Source organism: Polypterus senegalus, chromosome 3, assembly GCF_016835505.1.
Source record: "Polypterus senegalus isolate Bchr_013 chromosome 3, ASM1683550v1, whole genome shotgun sequence".
NCBI classification, from domain to species: Eukaryota; Metazoa; Chordata; class Cladistia; order Polypteriformes; family Polypteridae; genus Polypterus; species Polypterus senegalus.
In genome coordinates this window covers 113,098,242-113,113,905 of record NC_053156.1, presented here as the reverse complement: position 1 = coordinate 113,113,905, position 15,664 = coordinate 113,098,242, and the positions used below count along the sequence as shown (strand labels likewise).

Genomic DNA, 15,664 nt, shown 5'->3' with positions numbered 1-15,664 from the left:
GATAGCAGGTATTTTGAGAAAGTTGCTGTAAACTCATAGAGGGTGAATAGCAGCATATTCTGTAGGAGCTGGGCTATAAACCTGGGCCCCAAAGCAGAACATCTGCTTCTCATGTTTTAAAAAACTGAAGGGCCTATATTCCTATACTGGCTAGAGACAGTCTAGGAAAAAGAACAGATTTATCTAGACAGTCCAGCTTGGTATGTAGAAGGAGAAACCCTTACCATAAAAAGGTATAGTGAAAAGAATTCAATAAATCAGTTTATTTGTTTTTATTACCTTTGTACCACTTTACAAACATGAAGAATGTATAATTTAAAATCAGTAAAAATACTAAATATAGGAAAGAAATCGATTAAATAGTCTTAAAAAGTGTAAACTACTAATTTACTGCATAAAGCTATGGTGACATACTGTTGTTCAATATTTCAAGGCACATCATTCATTTTCAGAAATTGTACCAGAACCTTAAAAAATAATGTATGTAACTATACTGCATAAATCTATATGTGTTATGAATGTTTTATTATTTGAAATACTTAATCTATTTTTAGAAGTAAATGAATCTACAAACTTAATCTTATGTAGAATGACTCCTTCAGCTCTTTATATGAGCAGAGTGTTACTGTCAGCTCTGGCTCAAATCGAACATAACTTTCTGCTTACAACAGACATGGATTACTAGAAGACTAAACTACCAAGAGACAAGTAAATAAATCTCTGCCCCAAAAAATACCTGCACTTCATTTATTCCAATAGAGAGATTCAGTGTTAGAACAAAATCACGCATATTAAATGGTAGTATGGAAAAACGTGTGCAATTCTGGATGAGGGCCCTCTGTACATGTTTACATATCATGGGTTTATCATAAAGGTCTTCTTGTTTTGGGGCATTAGATTGCTAAATAATACTCACCTTTCCTGTCCTGTCAAGCTCTGGAAATGCTGTCATAGTCACACCAAACAGTCTTTGCAGTGAGTTAAGAGTTTTTTGTTTTACATCATAAATAGAGAACCTAGAAAATCACTACAATATGTTACCCAAGACCCAAACAAATATAACACTATATTCAGAAAGCTATTAAACATAATTATTATTTCAAAACTACACCTTGAGAATACAAATCAAATAAGCAATCCCAATTCATGAAAAAATACTTCATATGTAACAGTCTTATGTAAAGCACTGAGCCCCAATTATTTTAGCTTGTTTTTCAACTATAGTTCAACTATAGTTTATAGCATTATAACATTCAGATTTTCTACTAACATATTTTACTATGAACATAAAGAGACACATCACAACACAGATCATTGTAATCATTAAAATCTTACTTAAAAAATCCTGCTAAATATTAAAAAATATTACAAAAAAATCAATCAATTCATTTTTGTCCTAACATAATGCAGTTCAGTCAATGTCCTGGAGGCTGTACTGGCCTAATTAAGATCCCTTAGCTCCAGCCAATAGAAAACGAAAAAAAAAGCTTGTAAGTTGTCTGGAGAGCTGAAAACTATTAAGCATTACCAGTGCTCAGTTTAAGGTGTAATGGTTAAGGGTGGTGTTCAAATTGCCAAACCCTACAGACATTTTGAGTAGTTACTTGTTAAGTGATTGTTTTTTTCTTTTATTAGCATAGTAAACTTTGTGACATTTTCTTAATTGGTAGGCAAATTAGTTACGATTAGGCAGCAAGGTAGTTGTGTGACAAAAAATTGCTATGCTAAAGTGCTCATTTAAGCAATAGTTTTCAACCAGATATTATTAGAGGAATATTAGAGGGCAAAGATTAAAGATAGTTCCAAAAGTGTTAAATAAACAAGTAAAGGTAAAATAGGATATCTGTTAAGGATATAGCTAAAACAAGTGTCCAAAGAGCAAATGCATAAAGTCACCCCTCTCACCTTGGGCATAATTTTGAGAATAGCCAAAGGATAAATGTTCCAGATGGATAATTTTGAACTGCATTACCATGTATGTTGTTTTAGGGACACGTGTATCATGAATCATTTATCAAAGTTGTGATTTATTTCTAAAGTAAGTTAAGGTGAAAGGGTGCAAGATTGAGTTAAAGTGCTTCTAGTAAACACTGAAATGGAAAAGGCTATACTTGGAACAGGATTGTTAAAAGATGCAAAACTCATGTGGGTGTCTCTGCATTCAGTGCAAATGGGGAACTTCCCCATCTCCCAGTAGATGGTGATGGTGTGCAAAGATGAAATAGGTAGTAAATCTGCCTCAATAATTAATTGTTTTATGAAAATGTTTACAGTAAATTTAATTTGGTTGCCATAATCAGATTTTTTCTATTATCCAAGATGAAAATTGATTGTTTTGCAGTATGTGAAATTTACTTTGTCCCTGGTGACACTATTTATTTCAGGGTTGCTTTGGGTAAATTCTGCAGTATTCCAGACATTACTTTTTTCTTGTGTGCACATATACTGTATAGCCTGAACATTTCAGTTCTGCCTTGGTGCTTGAAGGCTAGATAGAACCTTTTTTAAAAAAAACATTGATTAAATTGCACATCTTGGTATTTTGGAGAAGTCGTCATCATGACTCGCACTGCTTACTTATATAAAATATGATTTAGCACTTTGCCTATTGAGCAAAAATTGGAACATTTTTGACTATTCATTTATGATTTTAGTTTTGAGTTTTCGATGTTCAGATATCTTTTATTGGTGGTTCTACTGGTTTATTGGAGGGCTTCTTCCTTGACTGCCTTCCAGGGCTGTTACTACTGTTTGATCTTCCGCTGCTCCTTCTATGCACCTCCAATCATCTTGTTTCTGCCATATCCCATGAATGTATATTCATGCTACTGGCTTTGCCTCACACTGCTCACTTGGGGTCAGAGGGGAAACGATCTGCACTCACTTTCTCGAACTTCATAAACTGATCCAAGCCAAGATCTTTCACCGGTAGCCGCATACCCAGACCAATGTGTTGTTCACTCAATGCTTACATAATTCAATGCCTCTTACATTCATTGCTAGTTAGGTGATGTTTGCTTTTTTTCTTTTATGGTTAACTTAACTCCCAGAGCATTCAACTAACTTGGATTGGGATCCATTTTGCCATCTGCAGTGGCTGTCAGATGAATAAAGTAAAATATATAAAATATAAAGCAACTTCTCGAAATTTAAATTTCAAACAGCAAACTAATCCATAATAGGAGTTGCATAAAATTTCTTTTTTCAAATTTGTCCATACTTTTCAATGGGAGATTGTGAAGTTTCAAAAGGTTGTACAGATCACTGTATTCAAGATATTGTAACAAAAATTCTACTTTTCTGATAAATTTCCTTGAAGGTAAGTGTGCCAAATGTCAGCAAAGATGGTTCACTGGGAACCGAGTTGTTTCATGCAGACAAACACTCAAATAGACAATGTAATTGTAAAAATGAAGGAGAAATTTAGTGGTAGTAATGAAAAAGTACAAGGCGCAGATAATCCTTTAGCCTGAAATAGAATTATATTTTGTTATAATGGCAGTGAAAAGAAATGGTGCAATATGAACACACAGGGAAAACATGCCATAGTTTAATTAAAAAGTGTAAAGAGGTGAAAGTAAAAAAATACATCAAGGATATGAAAGTAAAAAAAATATGTAAAGGACTATTCAAATAAAAAAGAAGCAAAACTTTTAATAATTTCACAAGCAAATAATGAAACATAATGGAAACATTTTAAAGACCAAACCTACTTTTCTTGGAATCTTTGTAACTGATATACAGCTTCCTCTGGTCTTAGTCCAGGAGCTGCAGGACCTCGAGTATCAAACAAGTTTCTCAACTGAATGACATCAACACTAAAACTCTGCCAAGCAAAATATTAGAGAAGTATTAAAACACATTATTTGAAAAAGAATCTATTTAAAGTTACTATGCTTTTATAAAAAGGACAGTGCATTTTTGTAGTAGTATAAAGAACCTGTTACTATTCTGGGCTAATAGAAAAATGATATACTAAATGAATCAAAATAGTATACCATTAACTATTATTATATGAATATTATTTCTTGCAGGAGTGAAGTTTTACAAACAAACCATCAATCTGAAGGCATAAATCTTTTACAATGTATCAATTTTATTTGCCATACTATAGGTACACAGAGTTGATACTTCATGCAGTAAAATGTAAAATGCAGCTACAATTTTTTATCCTTGGTGCAGTACACACTTTTCCACTTATCTGACTTTATGAACATGACATCTATCTATTCCAGTGGATGGAGATATTTGTCAGACTTGTATGTTTAAAAAACACTCCAAACTGTATGTGCATCATGATCTTAATGAGCTTTTATATAAGAATACTAATATAATCATAAACAAGGAGCACAAGATTCAACAAAAGACTTTTTACCTTGACTTGTTTATCCAGCTCTTGCTCAAATATGATTTTTTTCTCTTTTAGTAGTTTTTTTCTTACCTGTAAATTTAGAATAAAGCACTATTACATTAAAATATTATGTGACATTAATCTGCCTGTTGATTCTGGTCTCCTTATGACCCTAAATTAGACAAAACTGGTTTGAAAGTGGATAGGTGATAGAGAGATTGATTAGCTTACCTGAAAAAAATACTAAAATAACTATTTTATTTAGTTACTACATTATGGACTATTTTAAAAGTAGTGAAAAATCCAGTTATTTCATATTAATATGTAGCTAATGTTATTACAACTAAAGGAGCCCATGTAAGGTCTATACCATAAGGAGCCCTTTAATCATACCAATATTTTACAACATATCAAAAAAAATAAACAAACAAAAACATTATTAAAAGCAGGAAGCTTTTAACTTTTATGTGGTAATTTTCTTTCCATAGTTAAGCTGGTTAGAAATTTCACTTTTTTCACAAAAATCTATGCATTTTAATTGAATTAAATAAATTCTTTTATACTTAGTCACAAATTTTAGTGCATTTTTGAATAAAATCATGTTACTTAAAAACCTTATATATATATATATATATATATATATATATATATATATATATATATATATATATAAATAAATAAATAAATATATATATATCTATATTTTAGAGAAGCCAGTTAACCTAACACAAACTACTTTGGTACTTTGTCTAAACCAGAAAATATGGGAAGAATGCACAATATAAAATCAGCTGTGAAACAATGCAATGTTAGCCACTAAACCACAATGTTACCCCTTAAGAGAGTGTTATATAAATACTTTGCTTTGACTGCACTCAAACATGTATATCCAAGTTCTTTACTTTCCTTTTTTTTGCTAATGCAAAATATATACTTGAATGCAGATACATTTGGAACACATTTCCGAACAGGGGTCATAACACATTAACACACAGGTATCATAACATTCCTCCAAACTTACATTTTCTGCCAAACTCATTAATTCTGCCCAGTTCTCCCTCAGATTGTCTACTTCTGTGGTTTCATCTCTTGAAAGCCTCATCTGGTACGATCTAACAGAAAATTAATTATCAAAAAAGTGCAGCAAAAGTAAAAATATGAATATCTGGAATTTATTTGCCAACAGCATTTAACAAAGTACTGCATATGCTATATGGCTGGAAATATCCAATATTTCTTTTTCTTGAAAGATCAACAGTTGACTTTCATATACATTAGAGAATTCATGGTGAATATCAACAAAAAAGTACTCAAAATGGGAGAAGATTGTTTCCATTTAACATAATATAAAGGAACACTTTAGGCTAGGGTCTAACAAGTATTATGTTTTGATTGGTGAATTTTCGGGGGTGGACACAATCCTTTATTAATACTTTGAACTATTCATATTCACAAATCATTTTGTTATTATTAATTCATTGTCACATTTCACAATACATTATTTATTTGTGTATTTATGGAATTACTTAATTTTGTCCTAAATATTCCTCCATAATTACTTTTTTAAAAAATCCACAAAGCATAGACCTATACTTGACAACAGATGGCAGTGTATCCTCTAGTTCCTTTGGTATTGTTTAACCCTGAAGCTTTTTTTGAATCAAATTACATCAAAACCAAAGAAATACTTAAATAAAATATCTTAGAATTTCTACTTATTTTGCAAAATTCAAATAACCACAGAGATAAAAACTTTAAATATAGAAATTACGTGTTGTACCAGTAGTAGTGCTATTGTCATGTGTACACAGTAGCAAAACTCTTACCTGCATAAACAACTACCATGTGACAAATCCCCACTTCCTAGCAACTTGATAAACAAGAATGAATTACAATTCATAACTTTGAAAGATATTTAATACATTTTTAAGGAGCTCAAATATGGGGTCATGCAAAAGGAACTTCATATATGCATATGAATAGTTATTGTAATATGACCTATTTTTCAGAAAGAGACATTTTTTAGGAAGTTGTTAAAGAGGTGTACATAAACAAGCAAAAGGTAAAGCTGTTGAATTCACTACTTGCTTTCAAAATAATTTTTCCACTGAGCCCCCTTCACCTCAGCAAGCAATGTTGTGCTAAATAAATAGTTATATGAACTGCCTGACAGCAAATCACAGCATGAGTCCTGCCATAGCTTCAACTGTAAAGATAATGTATTTGACAACAATATGCATCTTCAACTCAAGCAAATTAGTACTTACAGCTTTGAAGATTTAATAGTGGGCATTGAGATTAGTGCTGCTGCCTCCCTGCTCCAGGGAACAGGATATGATTATTTGATCAAGTCACTTTATGTTTGTGCTGTGCTTGCATATTCTTTACCTGTCCTCATAGGTTGTCTCTTGGTAATCACAGTTTCCCCCAACATCCTAACGACATGAATGCTTGGTTAGCTGGCCAAGTGAGAATTAGTATTGATATATATGTAATTGTGCTTTGTAATGCAATAGCATCTTTCCTGAGGATAGACCTTGGCATGCCCATCCATTAATAGGATAGGTGTTTTTTGGATCAACACAAAACTGAAAAGGAAAATTAGGTTGCAGAAAAAGGGTTGATGGACTAAAGGTTCTACAAGTAAGCTGAATGTGTATTAAACGTTATTGTCATAATATGGGGATGGGTTGTTCAATGTGAATCTATGTTATTGTTCTGTTTGTAAACTACATGGTAGTCGTAATTAAAATTATTTACCTGAGTTGCTTGTACATTCTCTCAACAGGCTGGTAGATCATGTCAATTTTATTCTCCATGTCTTGCAGTTCTTCCAAAAGACAGAGTGCATTATTTAATTGTTTAAGAGACTGAACCTCAGTCATTAATTGCTGATACCCTTTATTTCTATATTGTAAAATTTCATTTAATCTTTCCTGGGAAAGACATAAAACATCAAACAATAAATTACTTCCTTAAATTGCAAGGTCTCTTTCAGAAGCACATTTAATTAAAAGATATTTTACTAAATACAATTTTAAATTAATGTTTCTTTAAGAACCCCAATTTGGATAATACTGTAGTGCATTACATTTTCACTCAGGGTGTTAATCTAGCAATGTCATGCAGGAAAATTATATAGGGTGAGCCAAAAACCATATTTCAAACATTTACGCTACAAGATAAAATAAATTTCATTACAACACAAGAAAGGGTATACAAAATAGATTTTTTTCACTATGTTTCAAAAATGATGTCTTCAAGGTGGTGGCCATCATTAACGATACACTCTTTGAAACGATTTCTGAACACTCGAATGACTCATTTGGTAATTTCAAGGGGGAATAACGGCAATTTTGTGGTGGACAGCATCCTTAAGGGCTCCACGGTTCTGAGGTTGGTGTGTGTATACCTTTAACTTGAGATAGCCCCAAAAGAAGGAATTGCACAGAGTGAGATCAGGCGAACGGGAAGGCCACATGACATCACCGCGCAGGGAGAACAGCTTACCCGGAAACATTTCCCACAAAACTTGCATGGATTTCTGTGCCATATGAGCTGTTGCTCCATTCCGGTTTAAACCAAGCATCCACCACATCCATTTCTTCCAGTTGGGGCTGCAAAAAGTTCACTAGCATTTCAATGTAATGTTCTAAAGTGACAGTGACTGTTTCTCCTCAAAAAAGTAAGGGCCTGCAATGCCAAATTCTGCAATGGCGCACCAAACTGTAACACGCTGACTGTGCAGGGGTCTCTGATGAAATTCACAAGTGTTGGTTTCAGTCCAATAGCGAACGTTTTCCTTATTTGCGCAACCATTCAAATGGAAATGTGCCTTGTCACTGCACATGAAGATGGCATCTCAATGAACGGTTTGCAGAATGTTCATGCACAACTCTCCTTGGTTCTTCCAGTCTCTGTCAGTGAGTTCCTGCATAACTATCATTTTGTATGGATGGAAATTACGGTCCTCATGCAAAATCCTCCTCAAAGGAGTGTTGGAAATGCCTGACGGAAGAAGCATTTTTGCTAGCTTAAGCGCAATGATATTTTGTTCCATATCTTCCAAATACTGATGTTAACTATATATTACTAATCAAGTAATTCATCTTAAATGTCATTCTGTGCTTATGCATATGCTATGAAGTCAGTTAGTAGACACCCTTCAAATTAAGTGTTACTGAAATTTGTAACATTACATTACTGTTCTCTACGTTCTCTATGCATGATTAAGTAATCTCTAAAAGAAGCCACCACTTCAAATATATCAGTGCAAGCTAATTCAGTCGAGATAAAATTAATACTGGATCAAATTGAGACACTGTGAATCGAAATTGAATTAAACTGGGGAATCAGTGCTAATACCCAGCCCTAAACAGCAGCCAGATATTCAAAACTATACCAGCAAATTGAGTTTTCAGGCAACAACAAAATTAATTATGTAATGTTGTTAATACTGACCACAAACATTTAACTTGACATTTGGTGGGTAATTCTAGATTCTCCTTTGTAGGGGGATGAGATAAAATATGACACTGGACAACAGGGTGTTATGGAATTTTTAAAAAAATCATAAACATCTGCCATTAAAATTGTGGGAAAATGTCAACATTGTCACAAGCAGAGTTCATTTGAGATTTCCAGTGATTTCCCTATATTTTGAAGTGTCTCATGCTAATAATCATGTTTTAATTTAACAAACACTTCTTTAATATGTTGGTGAAAAATCAGAGTGCCTGGATAAAAACCCACAAACACATTGTGACAACAGGCAAACTCCACACAAATATTACCTTGGCTGGGATTTGAATTCAGGGTTATGTAAATTTGAGGTAGCAGCATTTACTAATCCACCACCAGGCAATCTCAAAATAAAGATCTGAAACACACTGAAATAAATAAGTAGCCAAGTACAGTATGTGGTTTCTAATATCACATTATTACAAGAAGATTTCATTATACAGCATGGCCTTTCCTTTGGAAAAACAGCTTAAATAATCTATAAAAAAAGTAATTGCAGAAAGCTCAACAACTGAGATGATACTGTATATTTGTCAGATCCAAAGTCTTTTATTAACCTACAAAAAGTAATCAAAAACTTTGGTAGTCAAGAGCAGACAACCTACAACTATCTTGCTAGTTCATTGTAATACATAACTGATTGGAAGGGAACTATGATCTTACCTGATGTGAGTACACACATTCTGTCTCAAATTGGGCATGGCTAAATACAATAAGCCTAAAGTAAAATAGAACTAACTGCCTGCAACTTTTTCCATAAAAATTAAAGGAACGTAAGCGTTTTGGTAAGCGTGTTACTTGTTTATCATTATACTATTAATCATGAACATTTTAAATTTGGCACTCATAGTGAAGAAGGTCACAGGACACATAATGATAAAGTGAAAGGTACCTCAAAATTACACATTTGAAATGAATTCATAAATTGTACATACTTCTGTTCTTGAAGCATTTTTTTATTTTACTTTAAAATCACAAGGGGGAAAGATAAAACCTCATGCATAATCCAATACCAGTTCCTTTGTCAGAATCACAATGTGATTCAGTGGTGGTAATCCAAACTGTAACTTTATGGTATTAGGCCAATTTCTATACAAACTGCTTGCATTGGATATAGGTTTTTTGTCATGTCCAATTGAGACAAATTAATCTAGACTATGCTTAAAGTGTTCTTTACTTACTCATGATACATTATTATTCAAGTAAGATGGTGTCATTGAGATTAGCATAGTCACTGTCTTTGTGGAATATTCTGTGTCACAACCTGTGTGCATGTGGGTTTTCTTTGTAAAATGTATTTCCAACAGATTATTGGTGATTATAAACTGGACTGGTGGAAGTGAGAAAGGATGTGTGAATTAGCTATTTAATGGACTAGCACTGTATATAGTCTTGGTTCCAATCTTGGGTCCCATGCAAGACCTTCTCATTCTCTGTAATGGGTAAATGGAAGAACACAAATTATGCATTTTATTTGTGCAACATGGATGCACAGTAATTAGCATTACTGTCTTACAGTTTCATGGTCCTAATTTGATTCAAAGGATGCTCGCTGTCCACGTTAAATTTAAATATTCTTTAAGCGTATTTTCTATAAACCTTGTCCTCCTCCAAGATCTCCAAGTCAAAACTTAACTGCTGGCTGCAAGTTGGCTTTGTTTGAGTGTGGGTATTTGCATTAAAAAGGCATGTCTGCCTCTGATGCATTGGTGTTCTACCCAGGGTTGGTTCATGTATTGTGCCTCACTTTCCTGGTATCACCAGTGGCAACCCATAATCCTGTAATGGAATGATAGCTGGAGCGATTACCATTCCTATTCTCTATCATTCGGGTTGTCACTGGGTTTATATTGTACATTGTTCAGTTTTGATCAATTTCTTACTCTTGCTTCTTGATGAAGTACTGAAGCATATGTAAACTTCCACACTCCTGCAAAACCAGCCAGGGAGTCCTTAATGAGTGAGCAGTCCAACCAAATGCATCCTCCTTGAAAGACCTAAAGAGAAAAAGGTCTAATCAGTAACAGCATAAAGTGAAACAACCACAGAAAATACCCAAGGGGCTTTTAACAAGATATGCTTTGAATTTTATTTACAAATGTACCTAAAGCTTAAATGTAAAATTTCTATCAAGAAATCACACAACTGACAAAATTTTATTTTCAATGTTTGCTAAAAATGACACAATTATACACCCTGAAAAACTGGAAATTATTGAAGTGATAAAAGAATGGGAGTGAGGTTTGATAAGATATATAGAAGGAAACATTGAGTGTTTTTGTAAAAAAAGTATGTAGTAGCTCATATGCATAACCCACTTTGCTAATCTCCTTTGTGGCTAATCATTTATGTGTGATCTTAATGCAGGTATACTTTTTTCCTAGTAAAGAACATTAATCAAAAATATATATAGTATTTTAAATAATACATCTTTCACATTAATTATAAAACTTAGAAAAAGCGATACTTACAGCTGGGATGTCTTGTATTTTCCCTTCAATACTCTGAAGACGCTCAACTTCTCTAGTAATAATAAAATGTTCAGGATTTTTCGATGTCATTTCAGAAAATTGACTGTTCAAGTCGTCTTTCCAAAGAAAATCATAATAACTATACGAGAAAATGTGTTTTTCTATAACAGGCTTCAAATCTATATAAAAAGAAAGAAAATTATTTTGGCTACTAACTGCTTAGACATGCTAGTAACAATTATATTCCATGAATGACTAGACAGATTTTTAGTCTATAAATGTTAAATGTTTCTCCTCCTCATATTATTAAACAATTCAAAACATTTTGATGTTCATCTATCACTTCCTTTAAATAAAGAACACTAGGCCAAAACAGATGAGAGGTGCCAGGAAGTAAAGAGGCCCTTTGCATACCTGGCATTAAACCCAGTGGTCATCCTTCACCTGGTGGATGGTGAGACCACTTGGTGGCTTCACACATATTTTCCAAATTGGGCTTGAATGAACTACAGGAACTTGCCAGTGAACATTAGGTCTGGCTCCAGGAGTGAGTCCTAGTATTCCTAGTAAGGGTGAAGTTCTCTTTGATTTCATGAGAACTATCATTAGGTTCTGGAGTAAATACTCTTTTTTGTATGAGTAAAACATTCCTGAATTAGAGAATTTCTTTCCTAGTGACTTGGCTTTTGTTGATGGTCAGTGCAAAACACAACTTTACAGGAAAGTGTACTCTTTTGAATTGAAACAGATAATCAATAGGAATAATGTTAAATTTGAGTTTATCACATTTCACTATCATTATTAGATGTTTAGTATTTTAATATGTTTGCTTCTTTCACTCAGGTACAGTATTTACTTTTGTCTTTTTTTGTGAGTTGTATGTGGTCCCCCTTTAAAGTGTGCAGATACTGATGTATATGCAAAGCAGTGATTAAAGTGGATATGCATACAATTATATAATAGTATAACATTGATTAGGATATTTACTGTATATGATGGACAAATAATGGCACATATAAAATTTACACAAAGATTACGGGCTGGGCGCAAAAGAACAGGAACTAAAGTCCATACTCCCCTACCAATGCCACTGTCTGTCTCGAGGACACCCCTTCCTACTCTGTTTCTCTCTGGCTCCCATGAAGCAACACCTAATACACAGCCACAACGTCTGGCACTAGCACTCAAGGTTTATAGCGCTGGCTAACCATTGAGCATCACCAAACTTTTTCATTTCATTTCAGACCTGATCATAGATGCCAAATGAGATCATGTCTCTTTTTTCCTGTCCAGAACGCTGCCTGATCTTCTGTTCTCTGTCCACCATATTATTAGATCATGTCAGTTTCTGGCTGTTCAGCTCATCAATAGCATCTGTTCCATCTTTTGTTTGCATAAAGCATGCTCTTAGCGCAGCATAGAACATATACTGTATAATAGTGTAATATTAATAAAAATCAACAAATAAAAAAAATGTTGGCTAATTTTTCTTTTTGTACAACATCACCAAAATTTGATGAAACTTTTCAATGCATTTTTGAGGTTTTCTTGTATTTCGTTTTTCTATTGTAGGGGTGGTTTTTACCCGTAAATACTAATAAACTGAAATATCTTTTCTAAGTGGATACCTACTACCATAGGTGTACTGTCCTGCCAAATTTCACTTTTTTAATTACAGTCATATGAAAAAGTTTGGCCTCTCAGCCTGCATAATAATTTACTCTACTTTCAACAAAAAGATAACAGTGGTATGTCTTTTATTTCCTAGGAACATCTGAGTACTGAGGTGTTTTCCAAACAAAGATTTTTAGTGATGCAGTATTTAGTTATATGAAATAAAATCAAATGTGAAAAACTAGCTGTGCAAAAATTTGGGTACCCTTGTAATTTTGCTGATTTGAATGCATGTAACTGCTCAATACTGATTACTTGCAACACCAAATTGGTTGGATTAGCTCGTTAAGCCTTGAACTTCATAGACAGGTGTGTCCAATCATGAGAAAAGGTATTTAAGGTGGTCAATTGCAAGTTGTGCTTCCCTTTGACTCTCCTCTGAAGAGTGACAGCATGGGATTTTGAAAGCAACTCCCAAAAGATCTGAAAACAAAGATTGTTTTATATCAAGGTTTAGGGGAAGGCTACAAAAAGCTGTCTCAGAAGTTTAAAGTGTCAGTTTCAACTGTAAGGAATGTAATCAGGAAATGGTAGGCCACAGGCACAGTTGCTGTTAAACCCAGGTCTGGCAGGCCAAGAAAAATACAGGAGCGACATATGTGCAGGATTGTGAGAAAGGTTACAGACAACCCACAGATCTCCTCCAAAGACCTGCAAGAACATCTTGCTACAGATGGTGTATCTGTACATTGTTCTACAATTCAGCGCAATTTGCACAAAGAGCATTTGTATGACAGGGTGATGAGAAGGAAGCCCTTTCTGCACTCACGCCACAAACAGAGTCGCTTGTTGTATGCAAATGCTCATTTAGACAAGCCAGATTCATTTTGGAACAAAGTGCTTTGGACTGATGAGACAAAAACTGAGTTATTTGGTCATAACAAAAAGAGCTTTGCATGGTGGAAGAAGAATACCGCATTCCAAGAAAAACACCTGCTACCTATTGTCAAATTTGGTGGAGGTTCTATCATGCTGTGGGCTGAGTGGCTAGTTCAGGGACTGGGGCCCTTGTTAAAGTCGAGCGTCGGATGAATTCAACCCAATATCAAAAAATTCTTCAGGATAATGTTCAAGCATCAGTCATAAAGTTGAAGTTACGCAGGGGTTGGATATTCCAACAAGACAATGACCCAAAACACAGTTCGAAATATACAAAGAAAGTCATGCAGAGGGAGAAGTACAATGTTCTGGAATGGCCGTCACAGTCCCCTGACTTGAATATCATCGAAAATCTATGGGATAATTTGAAGCAGGCTGTCCATGCTCGGTAGCCATCAAATTTAACTGAACTGGAGAGATTTTGTATGGAAGAATGCTCAAAAATACCTCCATTCAGAATCCAGACACTCGTCAAAGGCTATAGGATGTGTCTAGAGGCTGTTATATTTGAAAAAGGAGGCTCAACTAAGTATTGATGTAATATCTCTGTTGGGGTGCCCAAATTTATGCACCTGTCTATTTTGTTATGATGCATATTTCATCTGTTAATCCAATAAACTTAATGTCACTGCTGAAATACTAATGTTTCCATAAGGCATGTCATATATTAAAAGGAAGTTGCTACTTTGAAAACATCAGCCAATGATAAACAAAAATCCAAAGAATTAAGAGGAGTTCCCAAACTTTTTCATATGACTGTAAGTATGAAATAGTGTTTTTGATGTTAAGTGAGTGAGCAAATGAGTCAGTCGGTCAAGTTTTCATTATGTACTAGGCTGACCCGCCTTTTAAGACGACCAACTTTTAAGTTGACCACTTCTTAAGGCAATTCAATATGTAGATCAATTTGATATTTTATACAAACTCATTAATTTGGTTATATTGCTTTTGAGCGGTATTACTTTAATACTCGTAGTTTCTGTTATTTTTGTGATGAAATTTAAACTTTTTTTCTATATTGAGGTTGCCCTTTTGAACCCCCCTGATATTTACTACGCGGTGAGGCATTTACAGTATACTCCATCAACATTAATTATTTCCAGAGACATAATTTTGTCTATTTTTCCAGCACATTGCACACAAAAGCAAGGGAAAGATGGGAGCACCAGAACGCTGCTCACATCATGTTGCTTCGTACTGCAAGCTGCAAGTAGTAAGTCAGTGATAAGCGGAATACCGCTACGCTTTCCACTCACGGGACGGAAGGACAATCCCGACCGCTTTTATATAGTAAGAAAGAAGAAGAAGATATCGCACAGTCTGGAGTAGAAAATCATCTTTACCTGGAAAACGAAACTACTAATCCCATCGTGCATTGCAAAATGGACAGGGCGTGTGTGAAACTCTGCGCCTGCGTAGCACTCACGGGATGGAAGGACAATCCCGACTGCTTTTATATAGAAGGATATAGTACATATATATATATATTTATATATATATATATTATTTTTCTCCAGCTGTCTGGAGTTTTTTTGTTTTTTCTGTCCCCCCTGGCCATTGAACCTTACTCTTATTCGATGTTAATTAATGTTGATTTATTTTGTTTTATAATTGTGTCTTTTATTTTTCTATTCTTTAACATGTAAAGCACTTTGAGCTACTGTTTGTATGGAAATGTGCTATATAAATAAATGTTTTTGTTGTATATATATATATATATATATATATATATATATATATACATATATACAGGGAGTGCAGAATTATT

General features: G+C 34.0%; 1 protein-coding gene across 1 annotated transcript in view; it reads right to left on the bottom strand.

Moving 5' to 3' along the window:
• Positions 1-15,664, bottom strand: part of LOC120526593 (dynein heavy chain 5, axonemal-like) — a 259,504-nt gene that overhangs the window by 140,396 nt on the left and 103,444 nt on the right. The window contains exons 25-31 of the mRNA XM_039749755.1: positions 11,344-11,522; positions 10,756-10,869; positions 7,112-7,287; positions 5,373-5,463; positions 4,376-4,441; positions 3,714-3,826; positions 917-968 (exon numbers count right to left, since the gene is read on the bottom strand). Of these exons, the coding sequence (XP_039605689.1) occupies positions 917-968; positions 3,714-3,826; positions 4,376-4,441; positions 5,373-5,463; positions 7,112-7,287; positions 10,756-10,869; positions 11,344-11,522 (791 nt within the window). The remainder of the gene's footprint in view (positions 1-916; positions 969-3,713; positions 3,827-4,375; positions 4,442-5,372; positions 5,464-7,111; positions 7,288-10,755; positions 10,870-11,343; positions 11,523-15,664) is intronic.